This window comes from Canis lupus, chromosome 30, assembly GCF_011100685.1.
Source record: "Canis lupus familiaris isolate Mischka breed German Shepherd chromosome 30, alternate assembly UU_Cfam_GSD_1.0, whole genome shotgun sequence".
Lineage (NCBI taxonomy): Eukaryota > Metazoa > Chordata > Mammalia > Carnivora > Canidae > Canis > Canis lupus.
The window spans coordinates 24,036,353-24,055,745 of NC_049251.1; the positions used below are offsets into that span (position 1 = coordinate 24,036,353).

At 39.7% G+C, this 19,393-nt stretch overlaps 1 protein-coding gene across 1 annotated transcript in view; it reads right to left on the reverse strand.

The window, feature by feature from the left end:
* ADAM10 (ADAM metallopeptidase domain 10) overlaps positions 1-15,587 on the reverse strand; it is a 128,312-nt gene extending 112,725 nt beyond the window's left edge. The window contains exon 1 of the mRNA XM_038580540.1: positions 15,277-15,587. Coding sequence (XP_038436468.1) covers positions 15,277-15,331 — 55 coding nt within the window. The 5' untranslated portion in view covers positions 15,332-15,587. The remainder of the gene's footprint in view (positions 1-15,276) is intronic.
* Between the last annotated feature and the right edge of the window lie 3,806 nt (positions 15,588-19,393).

Sequence of the window (19,393 nt, forward strand, 5' to 3'; positions counted from 1 at the left end):
TTTTTTTTTTTAATTTATTTATTCATGATAGACGGGGGAACGGGGGGGGGGGGGCAGAGACACAGGCAGAGGGAGAAGCAGGCTCCATCCTGGGAGCCCGACAGGGGACCCAATCCCAGGACTCCAGGATCACGCCCTGGGCCAAAGGCAGGCACTGAACCACTGAGCCACCCAGGGACCCCCATGATTCTTACATAATTCTTAAAAAATAAACCCATTTAGTTCAATATTCATTTACCTATTCACTTGACACGTATATAATGGGCGCTTACTAATATCCTAGACAGTGTTTCAGGTGCTGGGAATACAGCAGTGGACAAAACAGTTACTGACCTCATGAAGCTTTACTTTAGAGAAGGATGATGGACAATAAAATAAGTAAATAATTTTAGATGGCTCTAAGAGTGTTATCATCAGGTTAGCAAATAGAATGCCAAGGAAAGGGTTGGTCTTTTTACATGAAGTAATTGGAAGACCTCACTAACATCTGAGCAAAGACTTAAAAGAAAGCTAAGTACAATAACGTAAGTGTACAGTAGTCCTTCTCTTCCCATATTTGAAATGGATACGTTCCAAGACCCCCAGTAGGTGTCTGAAACAATAGCACCAATCCTGGACAGATGGTTTTTCCTATACATACATATCTATGATAAAGTTCAACTTATAAATTAGGCATTATAAGAGATTAACAATAACTAACAGTAAAATAGGACAATGAGAACATTGTAATAAAAGTTATGTGAATGTGGTATCTCTCTCTCAAATACCTTACTGTATAGTAATCACACTTCCTTCTTGTGCTGATATGAGATGATAAAATGCCTATGTGATGAGATAAAGTGAGGTGAATGACATAGGCATTGTGACAGAGAGTTAGTCTAATACTGACCTTCTGACGCTAAGTCAGGAGAATCATCTACTTCTAAACGGGGGTGGACCCTGGGTAAACTGAAACTATGGAAATTGAAACTACACTTACCACTACTGAATTGCACAAAGTGGTCATGATGATAAATTTTGTTATGTGTATTTCACCACTATTTTTAAAGTAGTATTAATTTAAAAATGAAAAAGAGTAGATACTACAGCAATCTAGAAGGGAAGTGTTGCATGTAAAAGGACCAAGGAGGGCAAAGTCCCTGAGATAAGAACAAACTTGCCATTTTTTTAGAGGTCCGTGTAGCTGGAGCAGAAACAAAGGGGGGAACTATAGAGGTACAGCAGAGGAGATAAGCATACAATATACATCATATAGGGCCTCACAAGCCACTTAGAAGAACTCTGGCTTTTACTTAAAATAGTAAGCCACTGAATGGGGTTTTTTAAATTTTCTTATTTTGCCACTGTTTTTTTTTTTTTTTTTTTGGAAGTGCAATTCACATAACATAAAACTCACCGTTTGAAACATCTTAAAGTATACAATTTGCCAGTGAATGGTTTTGACAAAAGGAGTACCTTTTAACCAGATCACATTGACTGCTATGTTGAAAAAAAGACTAGGAGAACAAGAGAACAGGGAGAAAGAACAGTTAGCAGAGTTTACAGTAATTAAATTGAGATGGATGCTGGCTTGTATCAATCAGGGTAGTAGCGGTAGAACTAGTGAGAAGTATTCAAAATCCACACATACTTTGCAGAAGGAGCTGACAAGAACTGCATGCAAAGGGTACGAGAAAGAATAAAGAATAAAGTTTTTGGCATGAGCAACTGAAGACTGGAGCTCCCATTAATGAGATGGCAAAGACCACAGGAGAAAAGGTATGGTGTGAGGGGAATCAGGCGTTTGGTTTTGGACATGTTGAGATCCCCACTAGCTATTTAACCCAATATATATAGTTGGGATACAGGAAGCTGGAATTCAAGGGAGAGGTCTGGGCTAGAAATACAAATAAATATGGGGGTCATCACTATATTAGGGGTTATTTAAAGCAACTAATAAGTAAATCCAGGAACAGAAACTACTTCTTCCAAAGGTCTGTTAAAATTCAAGTTAGCATGTGATTTGTGAAGACTATTTTCTTCCTCTAAGTCCTTTATTTTCATGAACTAGATTTGTACAAAAGGAAACACAGCCATCAATTCTATGAGTAAAAAACAAAGTAATAATGAAAAAGAACTAATGTTCTATGTTGCCTCTGAAAACAGACCTGGAACTTTTCTTATCACTCTGATATAATATCCATGCAAGGCAAATGAAAGAGAAGGTTACCCAAGAAGGACTCCAAGGCTGTTACATCCTTTTATTCCTTCTAATAAAGAACAGAATACTCACTAACGAGGTTCTCATGTAAAGTCCTTAGCAGTGGAGAAACAAATCTGTTACCCCTCAATGATGAAAATAAAATACATTTGACCTGAAGTACAAGTAAGATGTTAGTAATCTGACATCAGTGGAAAATAACAGCTTCCATTGAGGAAAATTTCTAGATAACTGAAGTTTATCTATGTCCAAATATCTTTCCATTTGAGCCATCATAAATTTTTTCCTCAACTTTAACAGCACCTTTAACATCGTCATAACGATGTGATAACCTTAGGCTATTATGTTATTGGGCCATTGTTCCTACATAAAACAGCTCCAGCCTGCAGTATTCTGTCAACGTCTCCTCATTTCTCTACGGTTACTTTATTTTACCCATACGTAAAAGCATACCAACGTTTTGCCTTCTGGTCCTTAGTTGAAGTTGACAGAAATCTGGCCTTCAGAAAGCATGTAATAAGTTCACGTGGTGCCTAGTACTTTTAAGCTTCACTGGAAATTTGAACATCCCCACACTTAAAAAGAGAAAGTAATCTTATTTAGTAATGTATGTAGTGGTACAACTTACTTTTGAATGGTTCCAAGGAAAAAATATATAAATAAATACATATTTTTTACATATATTTTTACAAATGAGTGATAAAGCAAGCATGGCAAAAGACAACCATTAATAAATTTAGGTCAAAGGTAGACAAATGTTAATTGGACTATATATACTTCCAACCTCTCAAAAAGTATAGAAGCTTTTAAGATACAAAGTTCAGAAAAAACATAGTATATATTGAGTATAAATGGCTATGTGTAAAATTGGTGAAGGATAACTAGACTGGCTCTAATAAAGAAAACAATTAATTTTCAAATTTATTTGAAAAAACTGGGGAAAAAGTGAAGCAATACCAGAAAATCACCTAGTTTGCAAGAGTAGTAGAAAAATGGCCAGGAAGTCCTAAGAAGTAGGAAAAAACATAACTTGGTCTCCTTGCCACAGAAGAGTTTAGAAAGTATCTTCCTTTTTACAGTTTGAGAATAACAGTATTTTTATTTCTTGTAACTTTTTTCAGTCTGGTGACTCTGGATATCAATTTTTATTAAAGATAACTTGCTTTAAAAAAAGTTTTCTTTTCTGATTACTTTAGAAATATATAAATTATATCTCACCATTCAATGATTTAACATGTATCCTCAAGCTTTTAAAAATGAACACACACAAATTTATAACACAATTGATATGGTATTACGAATAAATATATATTTATTTATAAGGTGCTTTCCTCTCCTTAATTGTATAAACATTTTCTAATGGAAAGAAAACAAAAACAAAAAACAAAAACCTTGTAAAGAACTTGACTGACCAAAAGCCAAATGGCTCAAATATTATAAGTACAAAGAGTCTAAATTGATTCCAAAATGATTCAATCTTAGTACTAAGGCAGAATCTAACAACTTCACCATCCAATGTCTTTTAAAGCATGAGATATGTTTCTTAGAGGTAGTATAGTGTTTAAGAGCATGAATTTGGGGCAGCTCGGGTGGCTCAGTGGTTTAGCGCCACCTTCAGCCCAGGGCTTGATCCTGGAGTCCTGGGATCGAATCCCACGCCAGGCTCCCTGCATGGAGCCTGCTTCTCCCTCGGCCTGTGTCTCTCTCCCTCTGTGTGTGTGTGTGTGTGTGTGTGTGTGTGTGTGTGTGTGTGTCTCATGAATAAATAAATAAAATCTTTATTAAAAAAAAAAAAGCATGAATTCTGGAGTCAGACTGACCGACCATATTCAAATCCTAGTTTTCCTCAATTAATTGCTTTTTGATTTCTCTGACAATTGAAGAAATTACCCTCCCTGATCCTGCTCCCATGTTTGTGAAATGAAAATAATAGAACCTATCTTACAGGGATGTTGTAAAGATTAGGTTAAGACACAAAATACCCTAAGAACAGTGCCTGGCATTTAATAAGTATTCCATTAATGCTAGACATTATGAATATTTTCCATAGTTCATGGGTTGGTAGCATCTTACTTTCCAGGAATGTTGCAAATAAAAGCTTCATTCCCAACTTTTGAATCCAAAACCTACAATATTCTGTTCCAATCTTTTTTTTTTTTTAGGATTTTATTTATTTATTCATGAGAGACAGAGAGAGAGAGAGAGAGAGAGAGAGAGAGAAGAAAGAAAGGCAGAGACACAGGCAGAGGGAGAAGCAGGCTCCATGCAGGGAGCCCGACGGGGGACTCGATCCCGGGTCTCCAGGATGAGGCCCTGGACTGAAGGTGGCGCTAAACCGCTGAGCCACCCGGGCTGCCCCTAATCTAAATTAAATATAAGAATAGGGCAAAATACGTAGAATGAAAATTTCATTAACATCAAGATGAAAAAATAATCAGAATATATCTTGCTGATGATGGGTCAACATCATCATCTTTGTGTGGGATAGCAATACTACATAAACTTTTTTTCTATCTGTATCAAAGAAATTTTATTCTACAATTTTAAAAATGGGGTAAAAAAATCTGCAAACATGTTTTGACATTACAGATCTTCCTATTTACAGAAAAACTCAATTACAATAAATGAGAAGATGTGTAAGAAGAAGCTAAGGCTGGCACATTTCCATTCCTCAGAAAAATTACTTGTAATCAAGTTGTTTTCAACAGACTTTTCACTTGTATAATTCTAAAATTAAGTACCAAGAGCATTTTTCCCCAACATAAAAGTGTATTTCCTTCCTGAGAAACTTGAGTCATCAACTCTGTCTTAGACATCATACTGTGTTGACCAATGCTTCTTATATTTGATATATATTCACTCTGATCTGGAAGCACTAAATACCACTAACAAAATTGTTCTCTTGTATGACAAAGGTTGACTTCCAGGAACTATCATGTCCTATATTTCAGCAATATATTTAAGTACATTTACTACACTCTTAGAAAAAAGTTACTTCTATACGGTGACTTCAAATTTAAGCCACAGTATCAATTTCTTCACCAGAAATGAGTCAGATCATTTTCTACAAGCAAATATCTACACCTAACAGTTCCAATGAAAGTTTAAGATAGTAGGGTGTGTCCTAATTATAAGCATATTTCAACACACCCATTTATGACACGAGCTGGTTTCTAAAAATTAAAAATAATAAAAACTAGCTGGCTCAGAAGTTAAAATTAGTAGCTCTTTTTTAAATTATAAACTAAATCAATCACAAAGGGCACAAAACACCAATGATTATAATATACTGGATGTATTAAATTTCCACCACTAACGTATGAAATACAACTTACAAATCCCAAAATGAAACATGTACATAATTTAGATTTCCATGTTCATTTGAAATGTCTTTATACCATTCAAATAAGTGCAGATACAAGTACAGACAGTAACCCATGTAAGGGACTGTGACTTTGAACCTACCTAAATAAAAAACACACACACACACAAAATGGGTTCAGCCACAACTCCCCTGTTGGTGTATTATCTACCCCACACCTGCATTTCATCTACCCCACACCTGCATTTCATCCTAAGCCCACTCTCATTACTTCACCCTTCTCCCATATGACATCCCAAAGGATCTACCTCTACCTCCTCCAGGAAATTTGGATGTGCAAATAAAGCAATTCTGCCAAAGGGGTTAATGATGATAATAATAAGAGGAAGGGGGAAGAGTACAAAAAAGAGGTGAAAGTTTCTGAGAACTTACGAGTTAAAATTTTGAAGAAAATGTTTTGTGAAAGGTTGAAACTGAGTAGAACTAATTCTGAAGATAGATTTGCAGAAGCTGCTGGCTGAGTCCTTTAAAGCTACCCCACAGAAACTAAAATCCTATTAATCTATGGCTTTTCTGGGTTAACAAGCAACTGATTTGATTTGGTTTTTAAATAATCCTCATGAGTTATCAGTTATTCAATCGCTATTATAAATTAACAGAATCAGATTTACTTTCCAACCACAAACTGGAAGATGAAGAATGGAAAATGCTGGAAGATAAATGATAAAGTCAATTTTTCAGAGCTGCAGCACATAGAACACTAGGAGAAAAAAAAGGTTTGAACAAGATAGAAATACGTAAGTTTATGAAACTTGAGTAACCAATTAAGACAGCATGCTATCAGAAATTAAAAAAAAAAAAGTAAAAAGACTCAAATTTCCTCTATAGCAGGCTTTCTCATCCTTGGCACTACTAACATTTTGGCCAGAGAACTCTTTGTTGTGGGGGGCTATCTTGTACACTGTTAGATGTTTAGCAGCATCTCTGGCCTCTACCCACTAGATGCCAGTAGCATCCCTCCAGGTATGACAACCAAAACTGTCTCTACTTATAAATATTTCAGTGTCTGCTCTGTAGATATGTTTTAACTATACATAATTTTTTGAAGGATACAAAACTGCATAAATACTACAATGCAAATTCATAATAAGCATTTTAGAAGACTGAATAATTAATATTAAGAAGTGATAAAATTGTGCCAAAGAACTGTGGATTTTCTTAAATTCTATTTTCTAATGCTCAGTATCAACTTTCTAGCATTTCAACCTCTAGAAATACATTTTATCCATCTATATTTTGAAACTAATAGATTCCAAATAAAAGTAGGCCTGGAAACAACATAATTTTTATAATATTTGTATAACATTTTACAGTCTCTTCAGCTTTTTTACAAACTTATCCCAATTAATTCTCAGGAAAAGAGATAGCAAGTATATATCCCGCTCAATTGGTAAGTATAGGATTCTACTTGTATTCTTATGAAAACTAAATCCAAAGTTCAAATATGTGTATGTGTATCCCTTGGTATCAATGAAAGCAAAGACAAATAGAAAATTCTGCTCCAAAAATCATATATGTACATTTGCCTCAAATGAAAGACCACATTCTTTTCCCAAATTTGTCTCTAAAATAAGTTCAGGGCAGCCCGGGTGGCTCAGCGGTTTAGCGTCGCCTTCAGCCCAGGGCGTGATCCTGGAAACCCGGGATCCAGTCCCACATTGGGCTCCCTGCATGGAGCCTGCTTCTCCCTCTGCCTGTGTCTGTCTGTCTGTCTCTCTCTCTCTCATGAATAAATAAAATCTTTTTAAAAATAAAATAAGTTCAAAATTCACATAAAATCAAAAGTATCAAGCATATTCTCGAACCAAAGAGCCTAATTCCAACTTGATAGTAAATATACACCTGCAAAAAAATACTTGTTAATGTATCTTTCATTCTCAAGCGCCTGGGTGGCTCAATAGGTTAAGCATCTGACTCTTGATTTCAGCTCACGTCTTGATCTCAGGGTCATGAATTCAAGCCTCGCACTGTGCTCCTCACTGGGGCAGAGCCTACTTTAAAAAAAACTAACCTCTCTCTTCCACTCCAAATTCACCCAACTTCTACCTCACAACTCCAGAGCAGTGCTTCCCAAATGATGAGCCAATTTTTTTTTTAAAGAGTGTGATGTAGAAGAGAACAGTTATTTTTTTTTTTTTTTAAAGATTTTATTTATTTATTCATGAGAGACACACACAGAGAGAGAGGCAGAGACACAGGCAGAGGGAGAAGCAGGCTCCACGCAGGGAGCCCGATGTGGGACTCAATCCGGGGTCTCCAGGATCCGGCCCTGGGCTGAAGCCGGCGCTAAACCGCTGAGCCACCCAGGCCGCCCAGCCAAATATTTTTGAAACACTATGCAAAGTTTTAACCAATCCCCAACAAAAAATATTGGATTGCAAGTCAAATAAAATCCCAGATTCATTTTTTTTTTTTTAAAGATTTTATTTATTTATTCATGAGAGACACAGAGAGAGAGAGAGAGAGGCAGAGACACAGGCAGAGGGAGAAGCAGGCTCCATGCTGGGAGCCTGACGTGGGACTCGATCCCGGGTCTCCAGGATCAGGCCCTGGACCAAAGGCAGACGCTCAACCACTGAGCCACCCGGGCTGCCCAAAATCCCAGATTCTGACACACAGCCCAAACTAGAACCTATCTAGATTCAAAATCTTAAAATGTCTTACTTTCAACTTCGAAGACTAGGTCCTCTAAGCTTTATAAAGCCACACTGTCTCCGATGCAACAGCCTCTAAGATCTAAATTCAACAGAGTGAGGCTTCAATAAATTTTGTTCGTTTCATATTAAACTTCTGCCAAGTTTTATCAGTTTTTCTTTCATGGGATTTTTTTTCTATCCTTATTTAGTTCTACAATCACTACCCTAATACAGGACTCAAACACACAATTCATCAAGCAACTAATTTATTCCTTACTGTATCATATCCCAACTCCTCAACGACTCCAACCAACATTCCATAATACTCTACCTTACAGTTATCATGGCCTAGTATATGAGTAATTGGAGTTCCGGTGTCATGGCCCATTTAGCACTTCTCCCTATTTTCTGCCATGGACTCTCCACTCCGGGCAGGTAAACCTACAAGCACCTTACTAGATTATGCCATTTTTTTTTCTCAAAAAGCTTTCCCCAACTGGGGAAATAAATCCTCATTTCAACTGCAACTACAATACATAATTGGAACTATATTTTTATAACTTGGCATTTCTGTCTATGCTGACAAACTCAGTGTTTTTTAGTTCTCACTCAAGACTGTAGCTTCATGACTCCTACTAACCACAGACATACAATAAACTGGTGACTAAACAGCAATGTTCTCGCTGTACACATTCTCACACTGTTTACTTGAAACTGTAATAGCTTCAGAATGAATTCACCCAGTATCAAAGGGAGTCTACGTTCTCTAAGAACTATTCCCGGCATTGCTGTTTCCTACAACCTATTGAGACAGGACTGCCCCCACCAATACCAAGGCAAAGGCTTCACACTGCTGAGTAGCAATGTTATTGCCCTCCTAGGAACTGAACAGGTAGGATTATTACAGTTTTCCCATTTATTATTAATATTGCTCTCTTTTCCTAGTGTAAAGATTGACAGTTAAATGAGTTAGAAATACTACTACTGGATTTTTATTCACAAAAAAAAGAGACATTTTAGATTTGCTTGGAAGGATCACTAACAATTGTTAAATAAGTCAATTCCTCCAAAATGAAACAAAAAAAGAAACCTGGGGCTCCTTACCCAAGCATGTCACATAGAGTTGCCCATGAGCAAATAGACCAAATGCAAATCAACTCCTAGAATTTGGAGCATCCGCCCTGTGACTTGGGGCTCAGATTTGAAACCACCATGTTCTTTCTATCCACAGTCTTTTGCATCTACAATTTGTCTCCCCCAATTAGTGGCCACTCAAGCCTCTCATGGAAACTTGAGTTAGCAGCTATATCCAATGACTACTTGCTCTGCCCCCTAACTTCACACAAATTCCATTTTTGTTACTCTACATATATATTTTAAGCTAGACTATCCCAAAAAATACCTTCAACTTTGGCAAAAGTTTTCTAACCATTAGAATGTGATACAATTCAAAGACAGACAAATTTTATGCAAAACACAAAGTCACCAAACCTGTAACACACAACAGTTAACCTTACTACAAACTAACATTAAAACACAGTATCAGGGATCCCTGGGTGGCGCAGTGGTTTGGCGCCTGCCTTTGGCCCAGGGCGCGATCCTGGGGACCCGGGATCGAATCCCATGTCGGGCTCCCAGTGCGTGGAGCCTGCTTCTCCCTCTGCCTATGTCTCTGCCTCTCTCTCTCTCACTGTGTGCCTATCATAAATAAAAAATAAAAAAATAAAACACAGTATCGGAAGCCTGTCAGCCACCTTTCATCTAATTGCTCTTTCAAATGTAGAGAATATTTTACTTAACTTACAATTTGCATTCCTGCAGAAGATTTTACAATTGTACATTTTATGGTATGTTTAATATCAATAATCTAGTATATATTAGTTTGGACCCACAGTACTCATGATTCAGATCTAGAAAATGATCTACCTGCAACCAAATAAATGTGATTTGCTGTGTCTTCCTGGTTATTCACCAGGTTTTTTTTTTCTCTCCATTCCACCTTGCCTCATTTTAACTACAAAAATTCATTAGTACATCATCATCCTAATTGTTCAGAACAGGGCAACCTTCACAAGCCAAAACATATATATTAAAAATAAATTTTTAGGGGCCTCTGGGTGGCTAAGTCAGTTAAGCATCTGCGTTCAGCTGGAGTCTTGATCTTGGGATCCAGGCATGATCTAGGGTTCTGGGATTGAGCCCCTCTTTGGGTTCCCCGCTCAGCAAGAAGCCTGCTTGTCCCTCTGCCACTCCCCCAGCTTGTGTGTGCTTGCATTCTCTCTCAAATAAATGAATAAAATATTTTTTAAAAAGTGAACGCATCACTACAAAAAATAAATTTTAAGATATGTGTATATACATAAAGTATATATATATATATTTATATATATATAAGTTTATATACGGGAAGCTTGAGTGGCTCAGTAGTTGAGCGTCTGCTTTAGGCTCAGGGCATGGTCTCAGAGTCTGGGGATCAAGTCCCACATCACACTCCCCGTGAGGGGCTGCTTCTCCCTCTGCCTATGTCTCTGCCTCTTTCTCTCTCTCTCATGAATAAATAAAATCTTCTTAAAATTTTTTAAAAATAAAGTTTATATACTTTATTCCACAAAAGATGCAGAACTTATTTATTCCACTTTGCTTGCAAGTGTATCAAGTATGATTAGTTTCCCCACAGAAATTGTGTTAGAAACAAATAATTAGGAGGTGATATCCTCAAGGTTTGCAAAAAAGCCAGGAAATTCAACCAAAAAGTTGGAAGTACAATCACCTAGAGTAAATTTAGAACACCCATTTCATTTGTTTCTGGGAAAATTAAAAAAAAAAAAAACAGGAAACACAATAGAGCCTGGAATAATAACAGCTGTTCTTTATACTAAACCTCAATCCTTTATGAAAAGATTGAAGCCAGCCCATTTTAAGGACACAGTAAATGTGTATGTAATACATCTTAGAAAAACTTCCATCAAAAACTGCCAAAATTTTACAACTCTGGTCCCAGAGGCTTATCTGGGAATCTTCTCATATCTGAACCTGTCGTTGTCATTTCCCAACAATGTCGAAAAATGTAGCTTATTGTTGAATGTATTATTCCATTTTATGAATTTCAAAGGCAGAGTTTATGTTTACTACCTATTCTTGAAAAAAGGCCTACATTTTTACTTACATGACCCTCATTTTTCTTCCTATGAATTTCACCCAAGTAGAAAAAGGAATGGTTTCTTATTTGCTCACTGAGATAAAGTGATTCAGAAAAAGTATAACCATCATTCTTTAAGGCCTTCAAACTGTTATGAGAACAGAGTTTTAAAAAATATCTAATAATCTTATGCTAGATAAAAAGTATTACGTATGCCACAGCTTTTGTTGACAAAGTTTTAAGACTATTGTAAAAATGAAGAATTAAAAAATACATTAAAAATTGGATAAGAGATAAGTCAAAAAAAATTTTTAAAGATTGGATTCATCTATGCAAGATGAAGCTGAGGCAGAGATGCAAATAACATACTAAGAGGATCCACACAGGTAATTAAAGTGAGTGAAGTAGGCTAAGTGTACTACCAATAGGAATGATAGTAACTGCACTGACTGGTAAGCATATGCCCAGTCTAAAGAGGACAGCTACTGCTTTACCACTCTGCTACAGACAATGGGAATGCAGCCCAGAAGAGCCTAGGTTTCCAATTCTTACAAAAAAAAAAAATCTAGAAACCCATGAATTTCATTAAGGAACTTCCCAAGTTTTTGATGTTGATAAATAGTTGAAACCTAAAGACACTGCGAATCAAACAAAACACATCTCTACGGTGGTTCTGCCCAATGGTCACCTTTAAGCTAGTGGTGAGAACTGCTTTCAAAAAGGTTATGAGGGGTAATGGGTAACAAGTTCAGGCCTCAAGGTCAAGCTGGCTTGGGTTTAAATGTCTAATTCACCATTTAGCAGGTGGATGATGCTAAATAAATTTCTTCAAGTCTATTTCTTCAACTGTAAAATACCACCACTTGTAACACAGAATCAGATACACAGCAGACACAGAAATGTCCCTTACTCTCCCCTCAACCCTGCAAATCCTTTGGAAAATTTAAGAAATCAGATAATGAATAACCACTCTTGAACATCTTAACAAGTTATAAAAAGAATATGAGACATCAGAGGTGCCTGCTATGCCTGTTTCCCTCCACCTACTCAGAGAGGTCCTGTGTATATAGAAAAGATACCGTTAATGTAGGAGATGGCTTGAATGGGCCTTAAAATAAAACAGCTAACTAGATTATCAAATTCAAATTAAAAAGATGAACACACACAAAAAAATAAATAAATAAATAAATAAATAAATAAATAAAAGGTGAACAGTCAGAAGAACCCTTTAAGAGAGACCAAAAACAAAAACAAAAACAAAACCACCTGTCTCTCTTGTTAACTTCATAGACCCTTATTTGATAGCAGTGAGAGAAATTGTTTAAGCTTAAGCTTTGATATTTTTAATACTTTTGGCCAAACTTCCAGAAAACTTATTTCTAAAGAATGCATGGTACTATTGGATCGAATATACTACTAGAGCTAAAATATCTAAAACAGGCCAATTAATTTTTAAAAAGAGAAAAGACAATTCTCCAAAATATCTATGTTAAAAAGTAATATACATACATAAAAATTGTTTAGGCTTGGTAAACTATTTACTTAAAATAGTTCCAAAAATTTTCTAACATGGTTAAAATAATAAAGTAATTTTATGTATATACTTGAGTGTGTCTGTGTGTCTGTGTGTATGTATATATGTATATATATATATATATAGACATCTCTGGAAATTTTATGTATCTTCCTACAAATAGAACAGACTGGGGCATGTGCTAGAAATGAACAGCATTAGGGAAGTTTAAGTTTTATGATTCTAAACACTTTCATTCTTCAAACTTCCCACTCATCACATTAAAAGAAAAAATTAACACAAAACAGTGATTGATGAATCAGAATGGAGAAGCAACTAAAACCATTTAACTACATAAAAATGATCTATACTTTAAGGTTAAATCCATATTTCCACTACAACTTCTCATCTACATATTCATTTCTTTCCTATGCTAAAACAAATTATGTTCGAGTATATTCTATTCTACATATCATCGCCATATAAACTTTTTACAAACTTGACCCTAAATTTAAATAGCTCAGGTTCATATTTTAAAATAGTATATATTGCAATAAAATCACAAGTATCTCCATGTACCCAAAGCCTACAATCGTGATGCTAATTTCAAAATGAAAGTTTCTGAGTGTCCTTTTTAAAAAGTTCTGCTTAAACATCAAAAAGTAAGTAGCCTTTTAATGTTTAATGCAAAATGATACTTTATAAATGACTGCAGAGTCCTGAATTTAGATTTTTGCGTACCAAGGGTCTTAACCCACAAAAATCAGGCTGTTAATTTACTTCTTCCTCAACCCTCAGGCTACACCAATTCCTATTATTGTTTCACTTTTTAAAAACAAAGGTCATGTTATATACCACCACTGCTCAGTACCTCACTCGTCTGTCTCACTTTGTAGCAGCACCTCACAGAAATCAAGAGTCTAACACCTGACTCTAATCACAAATAGTGGTAACGGGCAGAAGAAATGATTTGTTGGAAGCCGCCTTCTGAACATAAATACAAATGTTAAATGAAAAGCCCCTTATAAAGGGTCTCCAGCACACCATGCTTCTTCAAACTACACATCTACCAGAAGCTCTTCATCTCCTATGTATATTCTAACAAATGAACCCCACAAACTACAACAAAAGTGTAGGTACAGAAAGCATCATTCTCGGACTAGGAACTCAGGACAAGAAGACGCTTGGCTTTGCAATCCTGAGTCCAAGTAACAGAGCAGAACGGGAGCAACACGCTACATAAAATATACGGTGTTCTCTGTCAAATTAGACTAGGCTCGTCGGGAAGCCCTCGGGTCACTTCTTCAATTCGATGCTTTCCGACATACTTGGAAGTTTCTAAGTCTACTTTGGGGCGGATCAAAAACTTCACCTAAAATAACGCACCCTACCAACACGACAACACAGTAATGCAGCTGGTCTAGGATACACGGGAAATAAACGCCGTCTGCAAAACCCGAGTGACCAAGACATTAGGAGCTTACGGTAAGCTGAAGTCCAGTCTGCGGAGTGGGGAAGTTGCCCACGTCTGACAACCCACTCACTGCGCTGCGCTTACTCCACCTGAGGGTGAGCAAAGTCCGGCTGGGCTACCCAGGGGCTGGCCCCAACTCCGACAGACCCAATCCCACCAGCACATCAGGGAGCATCCCGAGACGGCGGACCTTCCTGCCCCAGCAAACCCATTCCCCTGGGCAACGAGACGTTTCCACGGCACGTAAACACGCCCTCCCGAGAGCGGTCTCCGACCGCCCGGGCAGAGGCAGGGCACCCCGCAGGGCGGAAGCGACTTCTCCCAGGCCGGCAGGCAGGGCACCGCGGCCACCCCTCGGCGGGCGGCCCCCCTGCAGACCCGGGTCGGGTCCGGATCGCCGCGCCCGGGGAAGAACAATACAGCGGCCCGGCCGCGCACATCGCAACTTCCCACGAGCCTGCGCGGCGGTTCCCCGCGGCGGAGCGGACTCCGGAATCCGCCACCGGGCAGAGGCGGGGGAGGGAGGGAGAGAGGGAGGGGGCAGGCAGGGAGGCAGGGGGGAGGCAGAGCCCGCCGGCGCCCGGCGAGCGCGCTGGGGGGACTGGAGCCCCCGGCCTGGGCTCCGCGCCGCCCGCCCGCTCCGCCGTCGCCGGGGCAGCGGGGGGCGGGGAAGGCCTCGCCGAGCTCGGAGCCTCCTCGGCCCGCCGGGAAGGGAACGCGGTCGGGGCGCGGGGGACAATAGGGAGCGGGGAGCGCCGCGCGCCCGAGTGGCGCCGCCGGCCGGCCGGGCTGACTGACGCGCTCGCCGCGCCGCGCCGCGCGACTGGGCTCCGCTCGCCCCGGCCGCCGCCGCCGCCGCCGCCGCCGCCGCCACAACCGCCGCGCGGTCCGTGGTGGCCGCCGCGTCCCCGGCGCCCGGGGTCGTGCCTCACCTCCCAGCCCCGCCGCCCAGGAGAGGAGCAGGATTAACACTCTCAGCAACACCATCTTCCGCGGCCGCCGCCTCCTCACGGGTTAACAGCAGCACATCGATCCGGAGGGAGACGCTGGAGGGGCTTGGTCCGGAGTCTCCACGGGAAGCCGGGACCTCCCCCGGCAGGAGAAACGGCGAAGCACCTCCCTCTCGCTCCACTTCAGGGGCCGGCAGAGCTCCCAGCTCCTCCAAAACAGGGACCTCCCTCCCCCTCGTTCGTTTCCTTCCTCCCTTCCCCGCGTTCCTTCCCTCGCTCCTTCCCTCTTCTCTACCTCCCTCCCCCGAGCCCAGGACCTCCGCCTCCTTCCTCGCCACGTGACGCGCGGGATCCAACCCGCAGGCCCGGCCGCACCCCTTCCTCCCGCCCCTCCCCCTCCCCCAGGCGCCCCAGGGGCGCGCGCATGCGCGCGGGGGCCGGTTCCCGGGCTCGCGGGCCCACGGCCGCTTCCTGTCCGCCGCCGGAGAGCTGGGATTGATTGGGCTGGGGGGCGGGGTCTCCCTTGGCCCCGCCCCCAGGCGGGAGCGCGTCTCCGCAGAGCTGCCCGGGCTCTCTAGTTCTTAGGGCTGCTGAGGACCATCCGAAGGCTCGAACGGGAGAGCGAAGGATGTTTCGAGGCCGCTCTCGTCTTCTTCACTTCATAAGGAAGGGAGATTTTTATTTCTCTTTCTGCCCGTGGTGGTGCACGACAGCAACCAAATAAACGAAAGCAAGGTCCCAACAAGCGCCAGCCACCAGTGATCACAACACTTGTAAGGACCTTCAAGCCCGGAAAGGAAAGACACAGCCTATGTTTTGGTTTTGGTTTTTGGTTTTTTTGGTTTTTTTGTTTTTTGTTTTTTGTTTTTTTTTTTTCAGAATTCTTTAAAAATTTGTTGCAGATCAGGCTTTGGCCATTCTAAATTCGCGCAGCTTAAGCCATACGGCCCTAAATCTCCTGCCCAAAATGTGTCCACTTTATGCCACTCTTTTTCCCAGCTCTGGAGAGAACTCTCTGATCTTCACCCTAACTTCTTTGAAGCTCATGTTTGGTTTCTCAGTAACTCACTTTGGTTCTTTAAACTCTTATTCCCGGATTAGGACCTAAAATTGTAAAACTTCTAGAAGAAAACAGGGGAAAATCTCCTGACACTGGTCTTGGCAATGATTTTCTTCTTATTATTATTATGACACCAAAAGCACAAGCAATAAAAGCCAAATAACTGGGACTACATCAAACTAGAGAGATTCTGCAGAAGGAAAGAATCAGCAGAATGAAAAGGCAACCTACCCAATGAGAGAAGATACTTGTAAATCGTGTTTCTGATACCTGGTTAGTATCCAAAAATATATAAAGAAATTCTACGGGATCCCTGGGTGGCGCAGCGGTTTGGCGCCTGCCTTTGGCCCAGGGCGCGATCCTGGAGGCCCGGGATCGAATGCCACGTCGGGCTCCCGGTGCATGGAGCCTGCTTCTCCCTCTGCCTGTGTCTCTGCCTCTCTCTCTCTCTCTCTCTCTGTGTGACTATCATGAATAAATAAATAAAATCTTTAAAAAAAAAAAATTCTACAACTCAGCAGCAAAGAAACAAACTATCTAATTTAAAAATAGGCAGAGGTCCTCAATAGACATTTTTTCAAAGAAGACCTACAGATGGCCAACAAACACATGAAAAGTTGCTCATCATCACTAATCATAAAAGAAACACAGATAAAAACTTCAATGATACATCACTGTATATCAGAATAGCTAAAATAAAAAACATAGGAAATTAACAAGTGTTAGTGAGGAGGTGGAGAAAAAGGAACACTTACTTGTGCACTGTTGGTAGGAATGCAGATTGGTGCAGCCACTGTGGAAGACAGTATGGGGGTTCCTCAAAAAGTTAAAAGTTGGGGTGCCTGGCTAATTCAGTCGGTAGAGCATGCAGCTTTTGATCTCAGGGGTTGTAAGTTTGAGCTCCATGAGAAAGAAGTAGAGGAACACCTGGGTGGCTCAGTGGTTGAGCGTCTGCCTTTGGCTCAGGGCGTGATCCCGGTTCAGGGATCAAGTTCCACATCGGGCTCCCTGTGAGGAGGCTGCTCCTCCCTCTGTCTATATCTCTGCTTCTCTCTGTGTCTCTCAAGAATAAATAAATAAAATCTTAAAAAAAAAAAAAAAAAGGGACAAACTTCCAGTTAAAAGATGAGTGAATTCTGGAACTCTAATGAACAACATGAGGACTATAGTTAATAATATTGTATTATATACTTGAAAGTTGCTAAGAGAGTGAACTTAAGATATTATCACAACAAAAATGAAATGATAATTATGTGATGTGATGTGATGTGATGGAGGTGTTACATAACCCCACTGTGATAATCACTTTGCAATATGTGTATCAAAACAACACATTATGTACCTTAAACTTATACAATGTTATATATTGTTATATCTTGATGAAGCTGGAAAAAAATGAAATTAAATAAAGTACAGGATTCAGTGGCATTTAGTATTGTACATTGCTGTACAACCATCACCACTGTCTAGTTCCAGATAGTCATATGGCAAATAAGGGAGAAAAAAACTTGTATCTCATTATCTATTTGGCATCCTGTTTGAATAGGCTATATTAGGGAATATAAGTATTAATAGTACCATTACTAATAATTAATTGAAATCCTATACTTTTTATTCTGTATATTTTTAAATTTATTACCCTTTACATAAGTCAAGATGTAAGCTTCTTTGTCAGTTTGACAACTGAATTATTTAGTTTTGCTCCAATATTAATAAGCTCGAAAATACAGTTAGTAGTTACAAAACCATCATTAAAAGCATCCATTTAGGGCAGCCCAGGGAGCTCAGGGATTTAGCGCTGCCTTCGGCCCAGGGCCTGATCCTTAAGTCCCAGGATCCAGTCCCACATCGGGCTCCCTGCATGGAGCCTGCTTCTCCCTCTGCCTGTGTCTCTGCCTCTCTCTCTCTCTCTGTGTCTCTCATGAATTAATAAATAAAATCTTTTAAAAATAATAATAAATAAAAGCATCCATTTATAATGAGATGTATGGGATTATCAAAAGATGCCAGATTCTCATAAATTTTTCTTTCTTTTCCTTTCTTACAAGGAATTATATGCAAACATCACCTGTGCTTGTTACTATTCTCTTTTTGTAGTGGTGTCAACAAATTATGATTCTCTAGCTATTAGACTATCTTGTGGCATGTTTTGTATTGCACAGTATTTTTATAGTTATTTAATTTTATATAATTAATATTTTATAATTATTTTTAAAATTAATTTATTTATAATGGTTAGAAGCAAATAACACCTTCTCTTTAAATTCAATTGGAGGGGCACCTGGGTGGCTCAGTTGCTTAAGCCTCTGCTTTCAGCTCAGGTCATGATCCCAGGGTCCTGGGATCCCAGAGTCCACAAGGAGTCTATTTCTCCCTCTGCCCCTCTGCCTCCCTTGGCTTGTGCATTCTCTCTCTCTCACTCTCTCAAATAAATAAATAAAAATTTTAAATAAATAAGTAAATAATAAATTCAACTGGAAAAAAATCTAAAATCATCTTTTGCATTATTACCAAGGCGATCATTGAAAATTACACTTAAGATTGTATTTCTTTTTATTTTATTTTTTAAGGTTTTTTTTTTAAAGAACCACCCAGGCATCCCTTGTTTCTTAAGGTTTTTTAAAGTAATCTGTATGCCCAACCTGGGGCTTGAACCCACAATCCCGAGATCAAGAGTTGCACACTCCACCGACTGGCACCCCACCTTTTGGCACCCCACCTTTCTGTTTTATTTTATTATTTTATTTTATTTTATTTTAATTCATGATAGACACGGAGAGAGAGAGAGAGGCAGAGACACAGGCAGAGGGAGAGGCAGGCTCCACGCTGGGAGCCCCATGCAGCACTCCATCCCAGGACTCCAGCATCGCACCCTGGGCCAAAGGCAGGAGCCAAACCGTTGAGCCACCCAGGGATCCCCTTGTTTTAAACCATAAATACATAACATACCAGCTTCATAATGAATGTGTTAAAATGTCACAAGTTTTTGAATGGCTATTTTGTTTGAAATTGTAACTTACCACATTTTTGGGATTTTGA